This window comes from Lates calcarifer, linkage group LG21 (genome assembly GCF_001640805.2).
Source record: "Lates calcarifer isolate ASB-BC8 linkage group LG21, TLL_Latcal_v3, whole genome shotgun sequence".
Lineage (NCBI taxonomy): Eukaryota > Metazoa > Chordata > Actinopteri > Centropomidae > Lates > Lates calcarifer.
Window position 1 is genome coordinate 10,775,502 of NC_066853.1, and position 24,174 is coordinate 10,799,675.

A 24,174-nucleotide genomic window follows, 5' to 3' on the forward strand; every position below is an offset into this window, starting at 1 on the left:
TGTATAAGATGTCAGAAACCGTGAAAAATGTCTGTCATTATTCTCTGAAGCCCAAGTTAAAATAGTCAAATTGCTTGTCAGTTAACATTTCATTTTTGCTTCAAAATTCATTTAAGAAAATAAAAAACATTTTCGCCAGTTAATGTTCTGTCAGTCCTCTTATCAATTCAGTAATCTCGACACTACTGATTGGTGCCTTGGGAAATAACAACAAATTTTGCCCTGGGAAGTTAATCGATCCATGTACCAATTAAAAACATCAGCCATGCCGATTAAATAAAATAATAATAACTCTGATTCTCTTGAAAATTTTTTTCTTCCACAGTTCTTCCATTAAAATGCGAATTGTGTTCAATCAGCATTTTATTTTTAACATAAAACTCAACAATTATACTCATAAAAACATAAATACATAAATATTTTAAAAAAAAAGATAGAAGAAGATAATTAACAATAAGCTTGCTGTCTGTAATCTTATAACACAGAAGTGTTGTTTTATTTATTAATTTAACGATTTCCATCGCGTTTAAATGTTATATAAAAAAGTTACTCAGCAAAGCGAACGCTACGTCGCAGATTGATGACGTTTACAACTTCTGTTTACTGAGGAACTGCTACTGTCAGTTTCGTAGAAGCAATTTTTTATAACTAAAACACACGTCTCTTCCCATCAAACAGGTACGACAACACTCTTTATCGTTTGTATACATTATTTATGACGATAGTTCATGAAATCCATGTGACTGTTTGTACAATCGATGATGAAATAGAGCCGTGGTGACCCCATGACAGCTTAGCTTGCTAACTAGCTCGTTAGCTAGCTAGCTAAAGCTGCTTATTAAACGTCTGATCAGGTGAAACGACATCTGTGAAGAAGAGTAATGAAGGTTTGTTGGAGACCAAGACCCGTAAAGTGACACATGTTATGGCTGTGAGGTGCTAAACTGATGGGTAACCGTGATGACATGCTGTAAGGTGAAGCTGACACGGCGAGCAACGAGCAAACCGTCCGGTGAACGTTACACACCGTGTCTCCAGTGATCGTTGTCAAACTGCGGGCAAGAGAACTTGTTTTGTGTGAGCCTCTTTTATCCTGAATATCATTTTAAAAGCTTTCAAAGCTTCGTCAGAACTGCCACAGTCTAATAAGGCACCACTCGTATGTCATTACTAATGACCGTAATGATCTATTCACAAGAACAACTTGTGGTTGCCAGGTTGTGGAAAATCCTCCACCAGCGTGACACTTTGTTTATGTATTTAACAAGCTCTTTAATTCATTTGGGAGATCTCTCCAAATGATCTTATGGAAAAACTCCTGAGGACATCTCGACCAAAATTAATTTAGAAACTGCTCATTAACTCATACATCTGTTGACTACGTGGGTTGCTGTAGAACCAAAGACTAGATTACCAACCACTCAAGGCAGGCAACTGCCCTAAAGCAGTTTACTTCATATCGTATTTCATATCGTGTGGTGCCACATAATTTGATTAGCTGCAAATTTGCAGGAAATTTATGCCACTTGCTGTACAACATCAACTGTCAGTGGGACCTGTATCTTGTAGCTGTTTCAATTTATATTGAGCTCCTTTGTTGAAATCATCAGTGCGCCTGACTGCAATTTTCTTTAATGATCAATTGATTGTTTAGTCTGTTAAATGTCAGGAAATAGTGTAAAAATTCCATCATTCATTTTATTTGAACAGAGTACACTGATGTGAGGGAATATTTAGTCAAACAATAGAACCTTATTCATTTGGGAAAAAGTCATAAAAAACAGCTCTTGTCATCAACATTTCACATTTAATGGATTGCTGTCTTTACTTTTGTACTGAATACCTATGGATAAGTGGCTATACCATAATAACTCTCTACTGTTCTAAATGTTAACAGACAGTTTATACATTTGTTCATCCAGCAGTTTATTAGAAGATAATTTGTCCCTGTAACGAATTAAAGAACTTGCTAACAAGACAAGTAACATGTCATGCTGGCCTTATCAAAAAGTGGTACCATTGTCTGTCCTAATCAACAAACCATGCCCTATCCATCATCTGAGGGGAACAGAATTTGACATGTATATTAAGTTTGACACAACATGATGACTCAGCAACATTGAGATGTATACAGTGCTGATGATGCTAAAGAGTTTAGGTCAAGAGCTGATAATCTGCTACACCCAATAGTCAGCTGTATGAAATCTGGTTCACTGTCGTAAGAATAGTAACCAACCAAGGCAAAGGTGCCACCTTCTTGCACATCCCTGTATTCTTGGAAACAAGAAAGTGGTAGTCAGTATTCATTCTCAAAATCTGAAGGAGAAACAATAGTGTGGAAGAAAATAGATTAACAGGACTGGGATCATACAACCAAAGGAGGCATTTACAGTGTTCTCTGTCCAAAGTAGAGTTGGTCTGGGAAGAAACAGTAAAGAGAAGGTAATAATGAGTAGACTGAAATTTGGAAATAATATTTAAAACAGTATACTTTGCATTATTGGGAAAACATACAGTATGGAGGTGATTGAGATCAGTGTCAAAAGATTAAAACACTGCAGCATGTCCTTCAAACAGCATAAAATATGAGATACAAATACAGGAATTTATTGCAGAATTGCACAGATGAACACTGTTACACACTGGTGTCGTGGAGAGTTTTCTTCTTTTTTTAAAGACAACTGGACTTTGATTAAACCACTGTAGCAACTGGACAATGAGCAGGGCTGAATCCAGAGGGAAGCAGTAATGTCACATGAAAGATACTGGCTGCTGTAAAACCTCAAAAAGAAGAGGGGGGTGCGCTAATGATCCATTTGATCCACATTTTCAGCATGATGTTGACTTTAGACAATTCCCCCACAGAAAAAGATGGAGATTTGTGTGCATTATGATGCATTTCAATGTATGATAGATAGATGTCAAACAACAGTCATGCAGTGGCCTGTAGACAAAAGTTCATTTGAATGAAGCGATAATTTGAAAAAAAATGTAATCATACAGAACTGTTATGATCAGTGCAGAAGGTGGGCATCTCTTTATAATATTGGTAAAGTGATGGAAAATGATGATGATATCTTGTGTATGTGGTAATACAGTGTACATGCTAACTAAGTCTTGTGCCATTGCCACTTATTTGTCATGCTGGCATTGCTCCTATTAGGCTGGGATCTTGGATGGAGTGAGTGTTGAGCCCCTATGAGATGACTGACCAGGGCAACAACAACCAGAACATCTCCTGCAACCCCTTCGCTGCCCTCTTCAGCTCACTGGCTGATGCCAAACAGTTTGCATCAGGCCAGAAACCACAACAGCAGTCTGCTGAACCACCATGTAAGAAGAGTTAATCTGATCCCCTGCAATCCTCAAAGTCAAAATGCCGTGCAGAACATCATTTCAGAATTACAGAAGCATTGTGATCTTTTATTTCTAGTTAGTACAGGTCATACTAACGTCTGACTTAAGTTTATCCACATGGTTTCATACTTAACTCGTGTGTCTGGTATCACAGTGGAGGACTCAGGAGAGAGCCAGTCAGACTCAGAAAACTCTGTGTCAGACAGCGTTGATGACAATGACGACTCCGTGGCAGAGATCAGCCGCTCGTTCCGGTCCCGCCAGGAGCTGTGCGAACAGCTCAATGTCAATCACATGATCCAGCGAATATTTCTCATCACTCTGGACAACAGTAAGTGAAAGGAGAAGAATGATTTACACTTATTAAGTCATTGGGATGGGTCAATGTGGAGTACAAGCTACCTTTTATTTTGAGTTCACTTTTTCCCACACACTGTTCTGTTGTAGCTTTTTGAACGTGTCAGATTAACACACTACCTGCATTTATCCCACATCAGAAAGGTCACAGGTAAATTGCCTGGGAGTAACTACTACTCATTGCTAAACACAGCTTTTATGTTTTGACACCAATTAAAGGTGCCACAGTTTTTATTATAGAAAGTTGACATTGATGGCTGTAGAGTTGATCCACAATAACAATAATAATAATAATAATAATAACAATTTCTACAATTTTGTAACAGCTAGTTAACTTATTGTACCTATAGATTTTATAGTAAACCTTGTAGCAAGTTAACATTAACTCTAGTTAGTTCATTCTTATTCATACCTAAGCAAACCAGTTTGAGGCCCATGTAAAAGCCTAAGTATGAGAGACAGTTGCATCAGATAATCCTTTTTTTTGGTTAGTTTTTTTTTTTTTTTTTTTTGCTTTGAAGGAAATTAGACAGTCATCAGGCATGTGTATGTCAGACAGGTGCCTGATGATGTACTGATAAAAGTATTGGTTGTGGTAAGTACTAGCATAGGCTGTTTCCTGTGGTGTTGGCTGACTTGAGAGTCAAATTTGAATTTTCCAGTAAGTAACAAATGACTCACCACCCTTAAAGACAATACAAAGACCTTGCACACTGTGAAGTCTCACTGTGAAGTCTTACTGTGAGTTGGCTGCAGCTCTCCACCGCTGTGACTGCTTAAGGATGACTCATGATGTTCAGGAAATGCAGGCTGAAAAGCCCCCCTGTTCTGAAAGAGAGCCCCTTGATGAATTCCTCTCAGTCTGAAATAAACCAGAGTAAATACATGCTGTGCATTTAATCCTCCTGTGTCTTATTTATTCTCATGTCTGGCTGTTGAATCATTTCTCAACTACAATTGATCCATTGTTCATGATTGCTTTGGTTTAATTGTCATGTGTTGTTGCATGTAATATGATTTAAGCAGACTTTATTTTATGGACCATGGTTTTATTTTCACCCCTAGGTGACCCCAGTCTAAGAGGAGGTAATGGGATCCCTCCTCGCTGTGTGTACCTGGAGGAGATGGCTGCAGATCTGGATGGACAGGACTGGCTGGATATGGACAACATAGAACAGGTCAGATGTCAACAATGTGTTCTTATGTCACTGCTCTTTTGTTGCCATGTCTCGTTTCTCTCTTCTCAATAAACATCTGAATGTTTGGTCCAACCTCAGAGCAGGCAGAGGGCAGCCTCTCGGCACAAGCAAATTCCGAATCCATCAGATACAAGAAATTGACATGTTTGAAAGTTGTATGTAGTTATGTAAGAAATTAATATAGAAATTGTTGTCTGTGATGCTTCCCTCTGTCTCCCAGGCTCTGTTCAACCGTCTGCTGCTGCTAGAGCCAGGAAACCACCTCATCTACATGACGTCATGCAGCGCTGTAAACCTGTCTGCAGATCGTGATGCAGGAGAGAAATGTGCCATCCCCTACCTATTTGCCTGTTACCAGAGGGCTAAAGAGGAGGTGCGAGACTTTCCTATGTCACTGTAATTGAGGCGCTTTAATGCAACTATTTTCAGAAATCGCCAGCTGATAATGTATTATTCTTGGTAATTGAAATATAAAAAATAACCTACTCTCTTTCATAATTCAGTGATTCTTGATTATCTGTGCTCCAGGTGACGAAGGTACCAGAGAAGTTACTGTCGTTTGCTGTTCGCTGTAAGAACCTGACAGTTTCAAATACACGGACAGTTCTTCTCACCCCAGAGATTTACATCAGCCAGAACGTCTACGAACAGCTTCTGGACCTGCTGCTGGAAGGTTTCAGTGGAGCACGTAGGTTCAGGATTGGGCCTGTTTAAGCGTGGCTCTCTCCTTTCTTCTGCCTTCTTTGTCCTCGCACATTCTCACTGAAGTATTCCCTCTAGTTTTCTCTACTTACAAAATCACTGTGTTTTATAGAGCCAGAGGAGGTGGTTGAGTTTGTGGAGGAGGTCATTGCTGGCCTGCTCTCTGACCAGGAGGTGCGTACCTTCGAGGAGGTGATGGTTCCAGTGTTCGATATCTTCCAGGGACGCATCAAAGACTTGGACCTCTGCCAGCCTCTCCTTTATTCCTACTTAGATGTCCTCCTCTATTTCAGCCACCATAAAGATATTGCCAAGGTTGGGAGACACACACCGACATTAGATCTGCAGATGTTATTGTAATGTACCTTGTGACAACAACAGATAATTTCAATGCTTAATGCTGATCAAATAATACACTATAATAGACAGTAAACCCATAACATTTCACTGCGTTACCTATGTTTAGTGTTTGATATTTCAGGGCCCATCTTTTTGAATCCTTCCAATAGTTCTTCCTCTTTTTTGCATTTCCTCAGGTATTGGTGGAACATATTCAGCCCAAAGACCCAGCCAATGGTTTGCAGTACCAGAAGAGCCTGTTGGGGACAGTGTTGAGTATCTCTTGCTTGTTAAAAACCCCAGGTGTGGTAGAGGGGCATGGCTACTTCCTGAACCCCTCCCGCTCCAGCGCCCAGGAGACAAAGGTGCAGGAGGCCAACATCCACCAGGTAATCAGATATATTGTTTTCTAGCTGGCATTAAAGCCATACACTGGTTTTACACTGCATCACAGCTGATGATCCTTACTCCCCTTGTGTTGCAGTTTATGGGCCAGTTTCACGACAAGTTGCACCAGGTCTTGAAAAACTTGCTCCAGCGATCAGGCGAGACGCGCCACCTGCTGCTCTCGTGGCTGGGCAGCTGTCTGCAGGCTAACGCTGGTCGAGCCAAGATATGGGCCAATCAGATGCCCGAGATTTTCTTCCAGATGTATGCTTCAGATGCGTTCTTTTTAAATTTGGGTGCAGCTCTGCTGAAGCTGTGCCAGCCCTTCTGCAGGCCTCGTTCGCCCAAGCTGCTCACCTTCAACCCGACCTACTGTGCACTCAAAGAGCTGAGTGAAGAAGAGAGGCGCAACCGCAATGTGCATGCAAGAGGTTGATATATGTGAAAATTAGTGTTATTCGTTTGATGTATGAGTATTAATACAGCAGCTCTGGTATTTGTTTTGCCTTGACAAGTAGGCAGTGAATTACGGCACTTTTTAATAGCATTCGATTTTCCAAGAGTTTGACCAAATTATCCTTTATTGCTAATTCCAGGTCTCGACAAGGAAACCTGTCTGATCCCTGTGCCCCCTCAGCAGCCGGTGGAGTCTGCACAGTCCTACAGCCTGCTGACTGAAAACCTCATCCTCACACAGCTCACCCTGCATCTCGGCTTCCACAGGTACATACCTTCAAACGAGCACCAACATCCTCTGCTATGAAGTTAAAAGAGCATACCCGCACTTACCTGAACCAAAGCGTGCACAGTGTAGCAGATCTCTTATCAACATAGGAGACTTTATTTTTCTCATGTTTGCACCATATGTCAGCATTAAGCCATGTTGTTTCACTCTGTTTGTGTCCATGTAAAATGTACGAGTGCAGGCTCCACGAGCAGATGGTGAAGATGAACCAGTCTCTCCACCGGCTCCAGGTGACGTGGCAGGAGGCCCAGCGAACTGGCAACCCGATGTCGGAGCAACTCCTGGAGCAGTTTGAGCGTCTGATGATTGTTTATCTGTCAACCAAAGCTGCCACTACGCAGCCAGCTATGCTGCAATGCTGCCTTAACCTCCAAGCCTCCACTGCTGCTCTGCTGGTTCAGCTTGGTGTTGGAAACCAGGGGCCTGAGCATGTAGCACTCAGTTTCCCCCTGTCCTCCCTGCAGGATACTATGCTCTGCTATGTACCAGGTAGGTCACTTCTTCCAGTTAGACTACAAATACAGTGGAACAGAAAGCCTAACTCTAGCTTTGATTGTCAGACTGACCCACTGGGGTCCAACATAATTGGAATGTAACAGTGCTTTTCACCTGCCAGCCTGTAATTAATAATACTCCAGACCACTTCAATTGTCAAAAATAAATTTTTGGTCCAAGCAAAAAATTTAAGTTCGAATACTTTAGGACCTGATATTTATACATCTATTATTTTATATATATATATATATATATATATATATATATATATATCCATCCATTATCTATTATTATAGATAGATGCATATTAATAGATATATCATCATAACATTAGGTTACATACGGCCAATACTACAAAATGTTTTGAATTTACCACAGTTGTGCATGCAAAGTAGGCATGGTTAGTCTCTCATTGTGCATTCATTTGCCAATGTGAAACATTACTCAATATGATATTCGTGGCTTAAGCGTGTCTGTATATGTTTGTCAGAGTTTTTTGCAGAAAACTTGGGAGATTTTTTCATCTTCCTGCGGCGATTCGCAGACGATGTCTTGGAGACTTCTGCAGAAAGTCTGGAGCAGATTCTTAACTTCATCACTGTCTTCATGGGAAATGTAGAGAGGTATGTTACTCAATAATGTATTGCTGTATACTGAGGAGATAGTTGTCTGGCGAACTGAGAGGAAGAACTGTGAGGGCTTAGATGGTGCAAGTCTTACTAATTTTTTTACATACTGTTCCAATCCCTCCCTGTCCTGTATCTCCAACAGGATGAAGAACCCACACTTACGAGCAAAGCTTGCAGAGGTCTTAGAGGCGGTGATGCCACACATGGAGCCGGTGGCTCCTGGTGCTGCTCAGCCAATTGTTTACCAGCGAGAGAGAGTCTTCTGCTCCTACAGACATGCACCTCAGCTGGCCGAGGCCCTCATCACTGTGTTTGTAGACATTGAATTCACAGGTGAAACCGATATTTTCTAGTCAGGTGAAACTGTAAAGAGGTCAGAGACATTGTGTGTGAACACCTGTGTGTATTCTGCAGAACAAGATAAGGAGAGAAGCTGGATGAAGTGAAAACAAATAGAAGGCATCGATCAGGCATGTTTGATTTAACTGCTCTTCCTCTCTTTTTTTTTCAGGTGATCCTCATCAGTTTGAACAGAAATTCAACTACAGGAGACCCATGTATCCCATCCTCAAGTACATGTGGGGCAAAGACAGCTATAGAGAGAGCATCAAGGTAATGAGAAGGTTTTTGACAGTTTGTCTTTATTGACTGATTGATTTAATTTATTTTGATGATAAAAAAAACACATATAACTGCACTGCAGTCATTACACATCAAACATCAAAAAATCACAGTCGTGAGTCGTATTTCCATTGTGGTCCTCAGAAGTTAAGATGGTTGTGTGATGTTTTTGTTTTTTTTTGCCTTACAAAAACAAGCTCACGTGTGATGTGTCCCTCGTCTGGATTAATCAAATCCTGTCTCATTAATGTTGCTTACTGTCCCAGTAGCCAAACCCCTTACATACCTTTTTTTAAGAATATGATCTTCTATAAATTCACTCACCACTGAAGGCATTACAGTAGGTTCCATAGATGTGTGTCCAGACTACATATTCTTGAAATTCTATGTAACAATATTAGTATTAGATGTACACTGGCAGGATGACAGTACAGGAAAAATATAAATACGATGTTAATATTTTGTGGTGGGTGTACATAAAAACCTTTTTTGGCTATGAACTGTATAATGGAGTTTATGAAGGGGCAACTTCTGCAATAGCAAGCATTGATTTTTGGTGACTGAGCAGCAAATAAACTCCCACTCGCACACACCACATCTCATCCAAATTGTTTTCAGGTCTGAGGTCTTCCAGGTGATTATAAATAGAGATACTGTATTCACCACGTTGTCATTTTGTTTGATGTCTCTCGTTTCAGCATTTGGCCGACTATGCATCTGAGAACCTGGAGGCCATGAACCCCCCTCTGTTCCTCAGGTTCCTCAACCTACTGATGAATGATGCCATCTTCCTACTGGACGAGGCTATTCAGGTGAGTTCACAGCCATTGATACATGCAAAACATGTTCACCGTATGTAACATAAAGTAGTAGATTTGTAGTAGGTTATTAAGCTTCTTTCAAGAGTTTAATAAAATAAAATTCATACATTATCTTTTCTCATAGTACCTGAGTAAAATCAAGGTTCTGCAGCTGGAGCGGGATCGAGGAGAGTGGGAAGGCCTGGCCCCTGATGCCCGAAGGGAGAAGGAGTCAAGCCTACAGATGTTTGGACAGCTGGGACGCTTCCACAACATCATGTCTAATGAGACCATCGGCACACTGGCCTTTCTCACCTCAGGTCAGGCAGGAAAGATTGTTACGTGTGACCCTGTTTTGCTGTATTGACGAATCATTGTCTTTTTCAATCTGATGTTTGTTTTTCTCTCCAGAAATCAAGGGGATATTTGTGCACCCCTTCCTGGCTGAGAGGATCATCTCCATGCTGAACTACTTCCTGCAGCACCTGGTGGGTCCTAAAATGGGTGCCCTTAAAGTCAAGGACTTCAGTGAGTTTGACTTCAAGCCCCAGCAGCTGGTCTCTGACATCTGCACCATCTACCTGAACCTGGGGTATGTTGTCTCACTCCTTTTTTACAGCTTGAGTACATGGGAGAATTTAATACAAGGCAAAAGATACTGTATTAAAAAATAAACATTTAGCAGTCTTTGTTTATACTTTCCTCCCTGTATAATCTTATTTTTTTTATTAGTGTCATATCTGGAGAAGAAATACAGTGACACATTGCTCACTACACTGCTGCAGTGCAAACACTATTATGGTTCCTAAGAGTTTTTGTTTGTTTTTGTCTTTGGCAGTGACGAGGAGAATTTCTGTGCTACAGTCCCAAAGGATGGACGATCGTACTCTCCGACCCTCTTCTCCCAGACCGTTAGGGTACTGAAGAAGATCAACAAGCCTGGAGACATGATAGTAGCTTTTGGACTTCTTGCTGATAAAATAAAGGTAAATGAAAAATGCTGACATCCCTTTTCCTGTGGGAAATAAACAGCATATGTTCAGTCTTTTACAAATATTTGTCTTAGGAATCTGTAAGTAATAAGTGATTTAGTCGTTAATTTGTTGTTAATTAATATGTTAATTTAAAAATAATGTTGTTGCTGTTGTGTATCTGTTTTAGTCCCATGCAGACAGACAGCAACAGGAAGAGGAGACATACTCAGATGCTCCAGATGAGTTCTTGGACCCCATCATGTCCACTCTGATGCTAGATCCTGTTCTTCTGCCCTCTTCTAATGTTACAGTAGACCGCTCAACTATAGCAAGGCACCTGCCTCAGGTGAGTTACTTCCCGCAAAGCCCAAAAAGTTCACTTGAGGTATCTAGCGGGCATCTCTTTTCAGATATCTGTCTTTATTGTAATCTTGGGAGCATAATGTATACATAAAGACAGGAGTAAAATGAGTAACCTTTTATTGATTCTGTCCTCCTCACAGTGATCAGACAGACCCGTTCAATCGCAGTCCTCTAACCATGGACCAGATCAGGCCAAATGAGGAACTCAAACAGCAGATCTTACAGTGGCTGGATAAGCATAAGCAGGAGAGGCTGCAGCTGGGACCCAGTGGCTAGCCGTAATCTGTCACTGTGACGAACCATGACTGCATCCTTGTTTTCTCTCCTGGCCCACATCTCACGTGCTTCTCTGCTTCTTGGCTAATCCATGGTGTGCTTGCCTCTGTGGATTTCCTCTGATTCCTCTGGTCCGACAAACATTACATTAACCTTTTCACGCAGTCTTCATCCTCAGTGGATTCATTCTGTGACAACAGTCCAGGCAAACTGTAGCTGCACACGGACTGGTGACGACGTCAAAATCCATGCACAGTAGCTGTTCGACTCCCACAATGCCCTATGGTAAACAGTAGTAGGGTGATGCAACCTCTGATTCCACTCCCCCTGAATACTGTGTATTAATTAGATATTACAGACAGAACTGTGGCCAGAGTATCAGTTTCAACAAGACTTGTTGAATGTACTGTATGAACTCCTGACTGACCAGCTGGCCAAAACAAGATTTTATACTGCAAGGTAAGTATTTTTGGGAACTCATGAGGCAGAACATGGATGGAGTCATTTATGATTTAACCTTGATTTCACCTTCATGAAGAATACATCATCATACACTGCCTTTCAAAAGGTCTTGAACACCTTATATTTCAGCACTTTTGGTCAAATCTCAAGCAGCATTGTAAATAAAACTAGTAATTAAAAGTAAGACATAAGTAAAACTGAATTTAATTGTGTTTGACTTTTATTTTATTGGAAATAATAAGACGTTCAGAACCTGTAGCTCAAAATCATACTGTGTATTTATTTTACAGTGGTCTGTGTTTAAACATGAGTAGATGAGGGTCTTCAAATCCTCAAGTGCACCTGCTTCAATTAAGCACCAATTAAAGTCCTTGTTAGAATCTGAGAATTTGATAATTATTAGGTTTTTAGCTACTGCACAGTAACTACTCTAATTTGATCTGTATTGTAGGATGTAGTACATATACACATGTACCTGCAGAAATATTTTAGATTCATTCTATCCTGAGAGAGAAGCTGTTACTAGCTATTAGATAAATACAGAGAGGAAAACATGATATATTTTAGCACAATAGGTTCTATTGACAACAACGTGGACTGTGGTCAGCCAATCATGACGAGCTGAGGACCACTCAATAGACCGGTATTGGTCTTTGCATCAGATTTTCAAACTGGAAAAAACGTGGTGGTCGTTGTTGAAATATCACAGAATTTCTTCTGAACTCCCCACCAAAATCTTAGGTGAAAATAAGCCACATAGCTGCAGAAGCATGCTTCATTTTAAATGGGCAACATATAGATTCAATGAAAAATTTGGAAAGGATGCAAGTCTATTCTCTAAACGTTTCCTGATTTGTCAGGTGCATCTTTGACTGAGCTGAATGGTTTCTCGCACATGGATGTTTCCAGACTTAGATCTTCTTGTTGTTTTCAATAAGATTAAAAATCACAATATTTTCTCATTTTACCCCTAACATCTGCTTGTATGGTTTTATTTTAAGGTCTTAACAAAGGTCAGAAATATAGAGTTCAATCATTTTTGACTGGCAGTGCATGTGATACTCATTCTCATTCTCATCCTTTTAATTAACAATCACCAGATTATAACAGAAGAGGTTTTGTTGTAAATGCATAGTGTTTTAACATGTGGGCAAACAGTTGATCAATAGAATTGGTGCCTAAAACCAAGAGCCTTGCAGTAATTGTCAACAAATGAGGATCTGACTTGTTTCATACTCCTAGGAGACATAATAATGAGTTTGTTTCTTTTAGGCATATTGGGAGCTGTGAGTAGAAAGTGAGAAAAAGAGAACTTGTTTTTGAGTAGCTTTTTGATCTAAAGGGTTTTAATTCAAAAGCAAGAGTGGTTGTATAAAGTGGCAAAATGTGAAAGGCATACAAGATGTATTTTTTGGCATGCCCTCATACTGTATGTTGAATATCTACCACCTGAAGGATTACATGGGTTAAATTATAATGCAATATCTTTGTTTTAATTGTGATTATAAAACATTTATTTTGGATGTACAGTATGATTTAAAAAAATAAAACTAATGTGCGTTATATAAGACAGTGTTATCTTCTCTTTAAGAAGTATCACAGATTTCATTTAGCCCATTGCAATATATTTATAAAATGAGTGTTTTTGTTAACAGTACTTATCAATCATGAGATAGACATCGGGCACAAAAAGAGGACCTGAGTGGACAAGTTAAAACAGAAATGTAGATCATTTATTAGTCAACCATGGATTTAGAACAAGGTTGAGATAGTTATTTAATCTTAAAGATAATATGAATGTCAGAATAGTTTACTCTTTATTTAGTAATATCAACTGTGTCTCAGGTGCCTTGGTGCAGCCCTTTCAGTCTCAGTCTTGAGGGTTCTTGCTATATGTCTCCAAGTCACATCCAAATAAGTTGTATAGTAGCAACTGTATGTGAAATTCTTTGGAGCCTGAGTCACTCATGTACTGTACATACTAACAATCCTCCCAGAGATTGTAAGAGCTAAAATAAAGTTGTGTTGGGACACATAACTGCACATCTAGTTAACAACATACACTTAAATGTTTATTTTAACAACTTCTAGTTAGTACTGAGGAATTTTGGATTGTGTGTTTACATCATCTTTATTTGGATAGAGACTCTTACTTTTCCATTATATTATATATATATACCTAACCATAGCATTAAAACCACTGACAGACAGGTGAAGTGAATAACATTGATTACCTCATTACAATGGCACCTGTCAAGGGGTGGGATATATTAGGCAGCAAGACAGTCAGTTCTTGAAGTTGATGGAAGAAGGAAAAATGGGCAAGTGTAAGGATCTGACCAACACTGACTTTATGTACTTGAAAAACAAAGACAGGCCTGTGCAGTCCAGTCCCACACACGAGCCACTGTATTGCTGAAGAAGTTCATGCTGGTTATGATTGAAAGCTGTCAGAACATGCACTGCAGCAAAGCTTATTGTGTAGCCATAGACCAGTCAGAGGACCCATCCTGACCACTGTCCACTGCTGGAAGCAATGGAAGAAGGTGGCCTGGTCTGATGAATCAAGTTTTCTTTTACATCATGTGGATGGCCATGTGGTTGGGCACTGTTTACCTGGGGAAGGGTTGGCACCAGGACGCACTAAGGGGAGAGGGCAAGCTGGCAGAGGCAGTGTGATGCTCTACACGATGTTCTGCTCGGAAAACAACTTAATCTGGATTTCTCACATGGTGTAATACTAACTAATAAGAAGAATACCAGCACTTAACATGTATGTATTGAAATAATATGAATATGTGTATGTAAAAAAAGTTTAATTATATGTAATTAATGTGCGATACTAAAAGAAATGAAATTAGGTACAGTACTGATTTTTGTTTGTTTTTATTTATTTAGTATTTTGGGTAAGATGCCAAAATAAAAGTGATTCAAAGACCTCTAGATGTGCGACTTTGTGAAGGTTCTCACCTGGATCAGACCCCACCTGGAGAGCTTGCAGGTTATGCCTGACCCTTTTCAGTTTTTATGGGAAATTGTCCTTTAAAAAGAAAATTCATGCAGCCGATTTTTTCAGCTCCATGCATGTTAACAGCAACTTTTTAAGACAATTCCTCTTGTAAAAAGTGGTTAGCATAAGTTGCATTGCTGGAACTGGGGCAACAGAACAATATTTCTCATGGGATGCAGAATTCATAGCTGCGCCCATGCCTTAATACATCAATACCTCATTTGTAACTATTACAATATACTACCTCGTTTTTTCAGTCGTATTTTGTCTTGCGTTATCTTTGAGTTTGTCTGCAGTTTGTAAAAAGCTTTTCACTTTCCTTGTGTAAGAAACCGCACCGAGAGCCAACGGCCTGGTCTTTTCTTGTGATTCAAGTGCGAAGCTCCTTTCCCGGGCAAAGCCCCTGAACCTGATTTGGATTCAGCCATGCAGAGTCTGAATAGGGCCGCTGAGAAAATGCATTGTCGGGGTTTCTACAGTTCCGCCCCGCAACATGCATAACGATGTGTCGGCCAGTGAGAGCGGAGCGCTGTGGTAGAGGTTGTTTATGTGGAGTGCTGGGTTAGGGTTCCGCCCACCGAGGTATCTCTGATCGCAGGGCAGACAGGCAGAGAGTGTAAAATGGCGCACAGCTGTCGGTGGCGGTTCCCCGCTCGGCCCGGAGGGAGCAGCAACTCCGGTACCGGGAGGAGAGCGGGCCGAATCAGGGTTACTGCCTCTCTGCGGAGTGTCTCGGGAGCCCACCCCAACGCAGCTGGGCTCGGACCCGGGTTTGATGCTGCACTACAGGTCTCTTCGGTTATCGGGAGCAACCTGCAGAAATTTCGGGATGTTTTGGGGGAATCGAGCGACTCGAGCAGCGGGGAGGTAAGCACAGGACAGGACGGGAGCAGTCCGATGGTAGCTCGGGAGCATTGGTTGGACCGCTGAAGGGCTCGGTTCACACAGAGAGCTGTTTCTCACGTCCCAAATGAAGAGCTAACGGTTACTCTCTGCCCAGCCGTTGACCATCTTTTCCTCTCCCTAACGCTCAGTGGGGCTGTGAGCAAACTTGTCATTGCCAGGATGCTCAGTTAACTTTGAGTTGGTGGTGTGGCCTTAAACTCTACAGTAACACGTTATAACGTCAACTTTAGTTGGAAACACAAGAAACGCCAGGTGGTTATCAGATTTATGGTCTCAACAGTTCTACTGGAGAGAAAGTTTGCTCCTCAGTGGAGTGTGAGGACAGGCTACATCCACACAGTTTGGATGAACTGGTGCTAACGTTAGGGTGCTAGCCCGACCAAAACATTGCGGAGAAATCCTGGTATTGTCTTGTTAATAATACCATACAATATAGTAAACACATAGCACACACACTGGCACATTTAGTGACTAATTGGACACTGTGTAACTAAGCCGTTACAACTGGTTTACCAGTTAGCTACTTGACATTAGCTTAATGTGAAGCCTTCAAATTCATGTTACATCAACGCACAGTAAAAGTTATCGTCCCGTATTGGCGTTAATATTATTTTCTACAGTAAAATGGCATTTAACCACCCGTGTTTATCATATCATAACGACATTTCCTTGTGTTGTGATAGCCCGGGACCTTCAAGATAGCGTGTAATGTGTTTGAAAACAAGACATGTCAACTTGAAGGAGGCGAGAGTACACAATTGTGGTTTGTAACTAGCTAACGTGAAGTTAGCGCCAGTCTGCAGCGTCTCCCAGTGAAGGGCTGTTGATTATTCACTTCACTTGCTTCCAGATTTCTATCAGATTATCTTTGCGAGCTAAATAGCTTAGAATTTACAAAATGAGCTCAAGGGCTGGCTGTTTGCAGTGAGGTGTCAACCTTCCAGCGAGGCTCGGCTAACATAGCTGATTGGTTAGCTCGCAGGCTAGCTGTCTACACCACAGCTAAAACTACACCATTCTCTCCCCTTTCGTAAGCGGTGTTAAAGTTGCAGGTTTGCTCAGGAGGTTTATGTGTTTACCTCCGGCGAGCATATTGCTACGCAGCGGGTGTAGGCTTTGTAGCTAAAGTTGGCGGAGGTCATATACAACACTAAATAATTTCCATTGCTGTTTTAATGTTAAGCTAAGACAGCTACCATGCTACGCACTACGCCACGCTAGCCACTGGGGCTATTGCTGATGCATAGGAAAATGGGAGGTGGACATGTTTTCCCCTTCTCTACACAGCCACTACGTAGCTAGTACCAAAATAATATCGGGTTTATACTGCTCGGAGATGACGTCTGATGTACAGCTACACATTCAAAATCACTTTCTTCGGTGCTGAAGCGCTAATAAGAGTATATCGATGGGGTTTGGCGTCTGAATTCGCTTGGTTTTAACAGAGGAATGAGACTTGCTAGTGACAGTGCGCATGCAGGGCTGGCTACAATAACAACGAGCCCCTTCTTGACGGACCGTGTGATGTGGGGGTGTGTTCGCCTTAGCGAACTACCATCTTCCTTCTTCATGATGAGCAGCATGCGTTCATTGCAGTGGGAGTACACTGTGTGGGGATGTTTACCACCAGCTCCAGTGCTTCTCGTCTTATTTGGTTGAAGCACAGCAGTATTTGCATACATATTAGTTAGTATTTAGTTATGTTTTTTGTTTCTATTCTGAACTTGAATAATGCTCGAATTTTTGCATACATTTTAAAGGACGATGAAAGGGAGATTATAAAAGCTCTTATCAAGAATCAAGAATTCTTTATTGTCAATATACACCACATAACGAAATTTTGTTTGGTAGCTTTTGGCATAAGAAAAACACAGACAAAGACACCATACTTTAAAATATACAGACAGAAAAAAACAGCTATAGAGACACTATACATATGTACATTAAAGTAAAAATAAAGTAAGATAAGAATAGAATAAAATAAAATAGAATAAGATAAAATAAACAATAAAATGTGCAGTGGATAAAATGAAACATGCTATGTATAAAATGAAATGTGTCATAGTGTAGCAGTCAGTTTGTTTAATATTGGATCATATTTTTATTTTTAACACTAATTTCATGATCCTCTGGACAACTGAATTTTATTTGCAAGCAAGATGTTTGTTAGCAAATTGTTTCTTAAGGAGCTAGGAGTCCCCCTGACCCTGTAAACAACTGAGAGTGTGGCAGGAATTTGGATGTGTGGAGATGGATTGGACTATGAAATCTCTGTTGAACTTGAACTATATAGAAGATACAGACAAAGCATGGTGATTTTATTGATTTTGAAGTATAATGTACTGTGGACTACTGTGTACTACTTTATGATGTTGTGGAGAAACACAGATTTTACTTGAAGTACAATTTTTGTGGCTTTTTAAGCCTGCTGAGCTTATCCCAACCATAGTCAGACAGGTCGACAGTGCATGAGGATATAGCAGTATTTGGACTGGTATGGACTGGACTACAGATTGGACCATCAAATCCCAGTGCAACTTGAATCTTATTAAGATTGCGGACACAGCATATATATTGTAACATACATTTATGCTTTACATCACAGCTTTGTGATATTCAGGAGAAACATTAATTTTATGTGTAATGTCATCCTTCTAAGCAAATGATGTTTCGGGTAACTAGGGTTCCCCTCTTCCCTTACTGAATGGGAGTATAGTTGTATTTGGGATGTGTGGAGACAGGCTGGACCATTAATTCCCCATGGAACCTGAAACCAATGGAAGATGCGGACACAGCATGGTGATTTCATTGAGAAGCAGTGTAGTGCCTGTCTGGCCAGACCGGGGCAGGATTGTTCAGGCTCACTGCAGCCTGCTGAGCTCACAGGGCGACCCTGAACAGAGTGCCAGCCGGACACTTGGCCACCCCTCCTTCCTCCATCCAGGCAGAAAAACCCAAATCCACTCCAGACACACACAGCCCCGTCTGAGAGGCAAAGCAACTTTTCTTCTGACAGCTGCCACTTTGGAATGGATTACTAAGCCTATTGGGGTGGCTCAAAAGGGTGCTTGTCGGCTGTTGCTATCCAAATGAAGGCATTTGTTAGCTTTATGCATGTAGGGAATTTTCATTTTCTTGATCCGGCCAAATTGTCATTGCTTGTTTTAGTGTTGAGTGCAGTCCTTGTTGACTTTTTATTAAATGTGTGACACTATCACCGACACCTCTACAGCCTCAACCTCACTGTCCACCTAATCAGGCTTTGCATTATTTTCCCTTTTCCCTTCTTGTTCTTGGTCCATTATGTCTTGCCTTCTGCTGCATCTATTCCACTCACATATTATTACCAATGTTTAATCATTCATACAAAAGTGCAGCTGAATAGATGTATCAACCCAAATGTCTCTTTGCCTCACTGGTTTGAGAGAAATGGTGTGTTTGAGCGGAAGGGGTTTCAGTCCAGCAGGTGTTTGGCCTATTTAAATGGAAGACACCCCCCCATCCCACCCCACACACACACATACACACAAACCCCCACCACCACCCGCTTACCCATCCCCGAGACAGCGTGTGGATTGGAGCAGGAAGCTTTGTGTCTGCTTTTATTCTAGCTCTCACAAAGTGCGGGCGGCTGAAAGAGCGCAGGCAGGGATATCAAAGGGTGCGGGGCAACCCCCCTCCTCCCAACGGGACAACGCTGGGAGGAGAATTAGTCACAGACCCTCCCATCCATGGCTTTATTCTGCTACAGCAGGCGGGCAAGGAGCTTTCACCTCTGCTTTAGGAGTTGCCTGACTGGGAGAAAGGCGGCAATTGTGTCGTCTTTCTTACTCTTTGTGTGTGTTTGTGTTTGTGTGTGTGTGTGTGTGTGTGTGTGTGTGTGTGTGTGTGTGTGTGTGTGTGTGTGTGGTGGCGGCGGCGGCGGTGGTGGTGGAGTAGGGGTGTCCCTCAGACTTTATGTCCCTTATTGCACTCAGGAGTAGGCGTGCCTTCTTTGTCTTTATTTTGATTAGAACTTCAATTCACGCTCCCTGCTTGGGTGGGTAGGAGGGTGTGTGTGTCTGTGGGTGCCTGCCAGCCATGTGTGTGTGTGTGTGTGTGTGTGTGTGTAAGAGTGAGGGAGACACCATGCACACGTGCCAATCAGTCTGTTTGTCTTTGTCCATTGACCGTCTTGATCTCCTTACGTGTGAGGTGTAAAGAGAGGAGGCATCTCACTCTGGAAAGTGTTTGTTTTGGTCTGTGCCACTGTGGAGCAAATGTGAAACAGTCGCACTTAGCGTTTGGACACTTGAAAAAACAAATGTCCACCTTTTGCTTGGGGGCCGACAGGGGTCACAAAGCAGTACCTCCTCAGTGTAATTCTCTCTGGTGGAGGAAACAAGATGTTGTGGGCAGTGAGTGGAAACTCCAGTGTCCTTTCATGTTTCTCATATTTGCTGCTTTATATTATTAAGAGTATTACAGCTATCTCTGGAATTCCTTTAGGGGCTTTTTGAAGAGATGTGTCATCAGTGGGGCATATAGGAGTATGAGCTCATCACCAATTTACATTCCAGGAAGGGATGAGGCATAGTGTCTGTACAGTAAATCCAAGAGGGAAGCTTCCTGGAATGTGTCAAAAAGATGTTGGTTTTTTTTTTGGTTGTTTATTTGTTTTTCTCAGAATAGTAGGCAGGCATGACTTCATTAGAGGATCAAAGTGACTGACAGGGTCCTAACCTGAAAAATCGACATCTATTTAACATCCTTCCCCGCATTGTGAGCCACATTCCCACCCTCCTTTTCCTCCTCATTAGTCATAATAATAGGAATTTAAGCTTTTTCACTCATTAAAATATGTAGGAGAGTAAGATGTAGGGGTGTGAGGCAGTTAGGTAGCTGAGACAAAACATTTGCCACATACCACTAGTGTCTTGGGTTTCACATTTGCAGTCTAGCTTTTCACATTGCAACTTTTATGATAATGTCTTTTGTATCTGGTTTAAGAAGAACTCAAATGTGATAATTTCATTTTTCCACACCACAAATTTAAACTGCATTTCTTTCAGCTGGTTTCTTCTCACAGCATAAACTTGACTTGTGTGAATGTTGGTTTTAACACTGAATCATGCACACAGTTGTCAAACCAACACACGAACAGTTATTGGTTTCTCTTGTCAAAACAGTATTACAGTATATTACCGTTTGTAACATGCGTTTGATGATATTGTTGTAACTTCAGCCTAACGTAGAGTGAGTGGTTATACCCTTGAGGGTCATTGAGTTTTCTATAAGTTAGCATAGAACTTAATAAATGTAATATTAACTTTAGTAATAAACCATCATAAAACTGTGACTGTTGAGTTTGCTGATATTGATTGCATAAGCAGTGGTTAGTCTTTCCGGTAAGAGCTTCATGGTAGCAGCTGTTTTGCATGCTGCATTATACAGTAATCAATTTACAATGTTTGTAAGTTTTAATTAACACTTTGTTTGGGTAAACTTAACAGCACTACCAATCATGTTATTAAAATGGCCATTGCATGTTTAAAGTGGCATCACTGGTAGGCTTTCACTGTGAAATCAAAATGTATCAAGTTGAAATAATTTGTATAGGTTAGGGAAAGATTGTGATCACTTGAGCCTTTATACACCGCTCCACCTTCCAACATACACACCCTCACTTTCACCCTCACCCTCACCTCTGCAGTGCTATGTTTCATGAGTATAAATAGCTATTGCAAATACAGTAGCACTTTAAATAATGATAATTTGTAGGGGCATGGTCGACTGATCAAGAGTTTTTTTCTTTGTGAACGTGTTCTGTTCTCTGCTTCTGCTGTTTCGTCAGGTTTTACTCCTCCAATTTCACCAAGTTATGGGCTTGTTGTGATGAATTACAGTTTTTATGAGCACCTGCAGGCTAAAGCTGCACTAACTCTACGAAAGTAATGCGGACGAACATAGGTGGTTAAAATTAATCTGTTTGATGTAGTGTGGGACTCCATACTTGAGGAATATCTTTTCTAGATTAAACCCTGGGTTATATACTGTCCATAAAACTGGTCCTTAATCTGCAACCCATCATCTGGAATCAGTTTGATTTCTCTTAAATGCTGTTTTAAAAGACAGTAAAAGTCCCATTAGCTTTCTCAGTCTGAGAAGTATGTCAAACCAAATTCACATCCGTCTCAACTTGTCAGGGACAGTCCCCTGTACCTCCTGAAAATAATGGTGTTGCTTCTGCAATGATTCAGATCAGTTTCCTTTTCTCTCTCGTTTGGTGATTTCATATCATGTCATTTTTGTATTGATCATTTTCATGAAGATGTGGCAGACTAGCTGGAAGTCAAACTGCTCAGGATTTCATGGTGAGGGTGACAGCAGAAGCCAGCAAAGATGAAGAGGAACTCGAACAGTTATGTTCAAAAACATTGTTGTGCACTCTTCAGCTGAAGAGATGAAATAGAAAGGAGAAAAAGGAAACTCAGATCTTTTCAGTAACCTTTTTATCCCTTGCATGTTGCAAAGCAAGGCAGTGCATGAACCTCACCTTGCTAGTCTACTACATTGTTTGTTTACTTCTTGAAGTTACCTCCCTGTGCCTGCCCTACTCCTGAGCTCATGGCGAGCCTTGTGTTTCACACGCTGCCTGCTCAGTGCTTGGCAGCCAGTGGGCGGGAAGCGAGTGAGTGAGCAGTGAGTGAGTGACTGAATACGTGTTTGGGAGCATGGCAGAGAGCAGGAATAAGGGGGAGGAACGGGGTGCCTTGTCGTGTGTGGGAGGCCCGTTTAGATTGGGATTTGGCAAGCTTCTGCATGAGCATGTTGAAACCCCAAACCCCTTTCATCCTCTGCTCCCAGGAGACGTCTGTGCTCCCTCTGTTGTTGTTGGTGCATGTGGTCAAGATGCTGCTTCCTTGTCTCTTTTTTTCTCTCCTCCCACAGCCCTCCTCCTTTCTTTGCTCTGGTTTGCTTGCTTGCCTTGCCTGTGCTCCCCTCCCCCGCAACCTCACTCCTGCGTACTGCTTGTTTACATCTCGCTGTGTAGTTCACGCGCAGGGTTTGTGTGCGTGTTTGGTACATGTGCACTTGTGCAAGTGTGCATGTGCATCACGAACCTGTGCCGTTCGCTCTGTGCACTTGCCTCTACAAAAGCGTGCCGTGATGTCATTGACTGCTACTCGCAGTATTACAGCGAGTCAGAGCCATCCGTTGGTACTCCGCCCCCCTCAGCTCTGCAATAACACCAACCAAGAGCAGCGGCTTGCTCAGAGAGGAGAGGATGCTGGTATTACTGTGAGGAGACAGACTGAAAAGGAAGAGAGAAACGTAACAAGGAAGAGATGCTCAAATGCACTGTGAGGAGTGGGGGATGTTCCAATTAGTATTGCCTGCCAGGATAAACAGCAGTATTGACTATCTGTTATTGTTGTTTGTTTATATGCAGAACAGATGAAAGAGAGTTTTCCTGTGCACATCCCTGTTTTTTGATTTTTAAATTAGATTCCACAGCGTGTGTGTTTCAGACACATTTAGGTATCAGCTATTCACATTGTGATGAGTGTGATTCTTGGCTGGTGCAGATCAGTTTGCATGTAGTCGTGTGCACACACTTGGACTACACTTGGATAGCAGCTGCTCTACAAACTGGGCCAACGAGACCTCAACTGCATCCCCGCACGCTGCTATAAATAAACACGATGAAATGACATACTCACCTCCACTCTTAAACACACACACTGATTGCAAGAAGTAGTGGCACACACCGGATTCTGAAGATGTTAATCATCCTCCGGTGATTTCACCGCTGCGCATCTCAAGGCTCTACTGAGGCATGAGGGGAAAGTGTATTACATTTACGCACGATTTCCTGAACCACCACCATCAAAATGAAGTCAATGAGCAAATCAAAACATGCTTAAGTTAGTAATTCACAAAGTGAAATATTAAGTGCTACTTGTGCTATACCTGCGTGTGTTTGTTCCTGGAATATAGTATGTTTTTGTGGTGCAAGAACATGGAACTACTCATTATAGCCTGTTTCATCTGCCAGGTTAGGTTCGCAAATGCTTTTTGATATATTATTAGAACCAGAGAGTGACAAATAGGTGATGGGTCTTTGTTGGTGTTCCTTCACTGTGTGTTACTGCGTTTCCACTAAGGTAATAACGCCTAAGTATGCAGTGAACACAGAGACTTGTCGAAATTGAAGTTTGATACTTTGCCAACTGTTTGACAAATGAATTGGATGCAGTGTCTTTAAAGCGTTTTAATATAGAGCTGAGTCTGATAAGCTCTATGTGAGATGTTGTGAAATGGTCACTGTGCCGAGGACAAACCCACACTTTACATTTTTTTGCCCCTCTTGTGAAAAGGATGGAAACTGTGTAATGAGCATTAAAGCCTCACGGGGCTGCTCACATGGCTGGTGACTTGAGGCGTCTTTTTCTTTTCCGTGTCTGTGTCCTGTCTGTCCAGCTGTGTTTGTATGACCAACCACCTTAGAATTTTACAGTTCTTTAAGGGAGCATGAACAAAGTGCCATGTGTTAGTCACCCAGTAAGATT

The 24,174-nt window shown here is 41.4% G+C and overlaps 2 protein-coding genes across 2 annotated transcripts in view; both read left to right on the forward strand.

Annotated features, from left to right (window-relative positions):
• Positions 1-571: 571 nt before the first annotated feature.
• Positions 572-13,276, forward strand: ube4a (ubiquitination factor E4A (UFD2 homolog, yeast)). The gene is made up of 20 exons (XM_018681221.2): positions 572-678; positions 3,164-3,333; positions 3,512-3,688; positions 4,780-4,892; positions 5,134-5,286; positions 5,442-5,601; positions 5,728-5,930; positions 6,152-6,343; positions 6,439-6,772; positions 6,938-7,064; positions 7,268-7,575; positions 8,072-8,204; positions 8,353-8,543; positions 8,722-8,822; positions 9,530-9,643; positions 9,777-9,951; positions 10,043-10,223; positions 10,470-10,617; positions 10,793-10,944; positions 11,109-13,276. The coding sequence occupies exons 2-20, from the start codon at positions 3,204-3,206 to the stop codon at positions 11,242-11,244; spliced, it is 3,228 nt and encodes a 1,075-aa protein (XP_018536737.1). The 5' UTR covers positions 572-678; positions 3,164-3,203; the 3' UTR covers positions 11,245-13,276.
• A 1,935-nt stretch (positions 13,277-15,211) lies between these two features.
• kmt2a (lysine (K)-specific methyltransferase 2A) overlaps positions 15,212-24,174 on the forward strand; it is a 38,250-nt gene continuing 29,287 nt past the window's right edge. The window contains 1 exon segment of the mRNA XM_018681222.2: positions 15,212-15,583. Coding sequence (XP_018536738.1) covers positions 15,338-15,583 — 246 coding nt within the window. The 5' untranslated portion in view covers positions 15,212-15,337.